Source organism: Etheostoma cragini, chromosome 5, assembly GCF_013103735.1.
Source record: "Etheostoma cragini isolate CJK2018 chromosome 5, CSU_Ecrag_1.0, whole genome shotgun sequence".
Classification (NCBI taxonomy): domain Eukaryota; kingdom Metazoa; phylum Chordata; class Actinopteri; order Perciformes; family Percidae; genus Etheostoma; species Etheostoma cragini.
This window is the reverse complement of record NC_048411.1, coordinates 30885321-30890395: the sequence shown is the minus strand read 5'-3', so window position 1 is coordinate 30890395 and position 5075 is coordinate 30885321. Positions and strand designations below refer to the sequence as shown.

Sequence of the window (5075 nt, the reverse complement as noted above, 5' to 3'; positions counted from 1 at the left end):
TCCCTTCCTGTTCATCCCTCCATCTTCCCTCCATCTTCCCTCCATCTTCCCTTCCTGTTCATCCCTCCATCTTCCCTCTCATCCCTTCCCTCTCATCCCGATGCTGGTCTCATCTAGCTCCCGTCTGGGGGCCTGCTAACTGTCTCCGAGAGGGAACCCCCACTCCGAGCCTCCTCCACCCGGTCATCACACATCCTCCCAGACCAGCCACCAGACGACATCCACATTAATTCATACTTCTGCACATTCCTAATGTTCATTCAATCTTTATCTAACATATCATATTCAGTGAATCTAATTTGAACTGATTGTATACAAAGCATGATTTGAAAAATTCTTCCCAGCATTCAACTGAAGAACTTGATTGTAATGTTTTAGAGTCGACCAGAAAGAAGAACAGCACATTGAGCATCTTGGATTTACTTTAAAGACTCACTCAATATGGTAGACGTTCTGTCCTTGTTTCAGCCACTCGTACGTGAGGTTGGAAGGGTAAGCGTCCGCCTGACACTGCAGAACTGCATCCTGGGACATGTTGAGAGTGGTGTCCTCTGGGGAGATGATGATGATCGGGGGTCCTTTAGACAAGAAAACACAACACATCGTGATGTTAATGTTGTGTTTATAACGTGATTCAGTCAGTCGTGAAGATCAGAAAGGTGAGTGGAGAGGGTTGGTTGGTTGTAACAGCGCGGGGCGGACTGCAGGGGGCAGTACAGACTTAGAAAAGAATGTGGCAGCACAGATGCATCCTAAAGCTTTTTGAGGAGAACAGGGACCAGAAGAGACTTTATTCTGGATGGAAAACATACAGTGGCTTGCATGAGTTTACACGCCCATGCTAAAGTTGATTAAAAAGAGTAATAAAAAAAACATCCTGTACACACCCTTCACCCCACCTTGAGATCGGCACGGGGAACTCTATTTATACTTTATATGTCAAAAACACCGAGGAGTAAACCTCTGTAAATGGACAGCAGCTCGACCAACGGAGCTACCCGGCCGCTCTAAACCGACAACGTTTTAACACGTGAGCCGTTATAACCGATATTAAGTCGGACTTGTTTGAACCACAGAAGTCTGTTCAGAATTATCGTAATGAGGACGGATCGGATGTCTTCAGATCGCAAATGGATCCGAATGAGGAAATGTTTAAAAAACTCGACCCGGGGTCCCCCAGCTGAATGGTGTGGGTAAGAGACCAGGGCAGCAACGTAATCAAAGCCCCTGGAACCACATCGGAGACTATGTGGTTCTGGTCTCGACCGCCTCATTAATACTGGGCTTTGCACCGGAGACACAGAAGAAGAGACCACATCTGGAGACACAGAAGAAGAGACCACATCTGGAGAGGCGTAGCTGTCTCTCCACCCAATTAAGTAATAAAGTAAAGATTAAAAAACACTAATGCTTGAGCGAGGGCCCGGCCCGAGGATAGAAATATCAGCCAAAAGAAATGAAGTGGAGGGTCCCATGCAACACTCTTCACAAGTTAAATAAGTCATCACTTCCCTGCTTTCATTGTTTTAGGTGTTTTTATCCAATTTTATAGCATTTGAAAAACAATTGATAAAACAACAGTTAAAAAAAAAGTGACGAAAATGTAAAAAAAAAGCAGACATAAAAATAAATCGACAAAACCATCGCAAAAAGTAACAAAGAAACTAAACAAGATGACCAAAACATAGAATTTAAAAAAAAAGATTCGGATGTCGTCAGGAAGACAACACGATGGTTAAATGATTTGGATAATGTGGACAACGTTGTTACAGCTGGATGACCATACAGTCCATAAATACTGGGACATCAACACCATTCTAACCTTTTTGGCTCTATACACCAGACAGGATGTGCTTTCACTGCAGACGTTCAGCTTTCATTTGAGGATCTTTACATCCAAATCAAGTGAGCGGTGGAGGAATTACACCAGTTTGTATATGGGCCTCCCAATTATTAAAGGACCAAAAGCATCGGGACAACTGGCTGCTCAGCTGTTCCATGGCCAGGTGTGTGTGTTATTCCCTCGTTATCAAGGAGCAGATAACAGGTCTAGAGTTCATTTCTAGTGTGTTATTTGCATTTGCTGCCAACTCTCAATATGAGACCCAAAGAGCTGTCCCTGTCCCTGAAGCACGCCGTCATTAGGCTGACAAATGACAACAAACCCGTCAGGGAAATAGCAAAAAACTCACTAAATCACAAGGGAACGATTGGAGAGATTATTAAAGAATATATTGAGGCCGTCTCCTCTCTAACGGGGACGTTTTGGGACTGATTGGTGGGACGTCTGTGGACGAAGGACACACGGAGACACCCTGGTAACAGATGATGAGGTGTAACCATGGATCAACTGATTTAAACAGCTCTCGTTGCTGTTTCCCAGAATGCATCTGTGGTGTAGCCAGACTTTGACTCCCCAGTGCTGCGGAGGTAGAGTCTGCGTGGTGGGTACGACTGAGGGTTTAACACCGACCTTTAACCTGCAGCTGCATGGAGTGGGTCAGGTTCCCCTCGGAGTTGGACACGTGACACTTGTACACTCCTGAGAAATTCCTTGAGACGGCGGCCACGGACAAGGTCCCATTGAGCACCTAAACGGGGTCAAAGGTGAAGAGGGAGAAGATCAAAGAGAGAGAGAAAAGAAGTCATGGAAAGGACAACAAAGAACAAAAGGAACATCAAAGCTACAACTCTTACAGAAAATGCTAATTAAAGGAATTAATTAAATTACTGCAAAAGCCATCTGTTCTTCCACCTTACTTTTATTTTTTCATGTTTCTCGATTCGGCGCTCATCTTTATGCCAAACAACAGTTGGCCGAGGGTTGCCGTGGGCGCCGCAGCTGAGCGTCAGCGAGTCTCCGAGCAGGACCTCCACGAAGGTTGGTGGAGTCTTGATGAACACGGGTGGAGCTGGAAGGACATTTCACGTTTAAATGGGACGTAGGAGACAATCAGAGCACTGACTGTGTCAGTTTTTCAAAATAAAAGTCCAACATTAGATGCACATTAATTATTATTCATTTATTGACCAGCTGACCGCGATCCCTAACCCTTGTGAGAGGTGTCATGTTCTCTGTGTGGTGCATCAAAATATAATTTTTTTCAAAATAAAAGACCAAAATTAGATGCGCATTCATTATTATTCATTTATTGACCTTCCACCCCGATCCCTAGACCTTGTGAGCAGTTTCCTGTCCTCTGTGGGGTGATGGACAGTCATATACTTACAAATAAACCTCTTATTAATGTGTTCACTAATGTATTTATGTATTTTATACATACATTTATAATTTAAATATTTAAAGAATAAAATATTTTATTCTGGACAGCAATGTTTTTTTGATGTTAAAACTTACGCCAAACGTGCTAAAGGATTCTGTGTTTTTGCGTCTTTGGCTGAGCTGGACCGGAGAATATAGGTTGAATCTCGGTAAAGTCGGCAGGAAGGGAGGGAATTTAGGTTTTTACGTGGCGTGAGCGCCGTGCTGAAATATAACTGTATGCACTCTTTGGACTGAATATGCACAAGGCTCTGTGTCAAGTTTGGTTGTGGGATCTTAACATATTCTTAGGTAACAATGCATTTATTCAACAGTCAATACGTGCTGTATACACACACACACACACACACACACACACACACACACACACACACACACACACACACACACACACCTGCAACCTGATGCAACACATGTAGGCCTTTCATTCACTGAAGTGCAATCATGTCAAATTTCTACTTCACACTCTCAATGGCATAACTAGGATATGTGTCTGTGTGTGTGTCTGTGTGTGTGTCTGTGTGTGTGTGTGTGTGTCTGTGTGTGTGTGTGTGTGTGTCTGTGTATACAGCACGTGTGTGTCTGTGTGTGTGCCTGTGTGTGTGTGTGTCTGTGTGTGTGTGTGTGTCTGTGTGCCTGTGTGTGTGTGTGTGTCTGTGTGTGTGTCTGTGTGTGTGTGTCTGTGTGTGTGTGTGCCTGTGTGTGTGTGTGAGAGAAAGAGGGACAGGGTGGGGGGTGTAGCAGGTGGTTTAAATGACTCTGATTTAAGCATTTAACCTTAATCTTCAGCCCACACAAGCCAGACAGACACTGTCCTCATCCTGTTGTTCTCAACCCTCGTGTTGTCTTCCCGTCAAAACTGAAAATCAGCACTTTTATTAACGCTTTTTAATTGATTTTTTTAACTTTTTTGACGTTTTCAACACTAAGTAACACTAAGTTATTAACTTTAGTTTTACAGTTATTTTTGGAATTTATGGTCAATAAACCTCATTTATAGGAAATTATACCTAATGTTTGAGTTAGAAAAGCAGATATTAGGAATTATTGAGACAAAAATTAAAGGAATGGATGTTGATGATAATCACAGACTGGAATATGTCAACTTTTACTCAATACTATTTCAACAACACTTCCATTTGTTTTACAATGCTATAAAATTGAATAAGACGCCCCAAAATTAATGAAAGTAGAGATTTGTACTTGGCAAAGAGCGTTGGGTGGAATCAATCATGTTATTTTGGGGAATTAAAAACAACATTGATAAAGGAAAGTAGTCAATTTGACATTTTCTTCTGACAAATTTCTCTCTTTTTTTTAGTCTTCTGACTCTTTTTTATACATTTTAAAGTCTATTTTATATTTATTTATTCATCTGTTGTGCATTTTGGCTGACGTTTGCACTCACAGGACTGCATGCATTCAACTTCGTTGCACACGTCCAAGGACGATAAAGCTTTCTATCTCACAAGAAGTGATCACACAACGTCCTGATTGGCTGCTGTAACCCTGCAGCTCGCCAGGGCCTTCGGAGTCCGAGCCAGACCCCGTGCTGTGGTTCTGCTAAACAGGGACAGCGCCAGTGAGAGAAGCTGCTCCCGAGTCCCCAAAAACCCCCCGCAGAGCTGCACCTGTGATGGAGAGGAAGGTCCACGTGCCGTTTCTAAAGTCGTCTTTTTGGCGGTCCAGAAGCAGGATGCGACATTCGAACCAGCCCTCGTCCTCTAGGGTCAGCTGATCCACCAGCAGAGAGGCGCCCCGGGTCAGAGACACACGGCCTGGAGGGGGGGGG

General features: G+C 43.5%; 1 protein-coding gene across 1 annotated transcript in view; it reads right to left on the bottom strand.

Annotated features, from left to right (window-relative positions):
- Nucleotides 1-5075, bottom strand: part of LOC117945076 (protein turtle homolog B-like) — a 14664-nt gene that overhangs the window by 7252 nt on the left and 2337 nt on the right. Inside the window, exons 3-6 of the mRNA XM_034872330.1 lie at nt 4915-5061; nt 2761-2912; nt 2474-2591; nt 437-578 (exon numbers count right to left, since the gene is read on the bottom strand). Coding sequence (XP_034728221.1) covers nt 437-578; nt 2474-2591; nt 2761-2912; nt 4915-5061 — 559 coding nt within the window. The remainder of the gene's footprint in view (nt 1-436; nt 579-2473; nt 2592-2760; nt 2913-4914; nt 5062-5075) is intronic.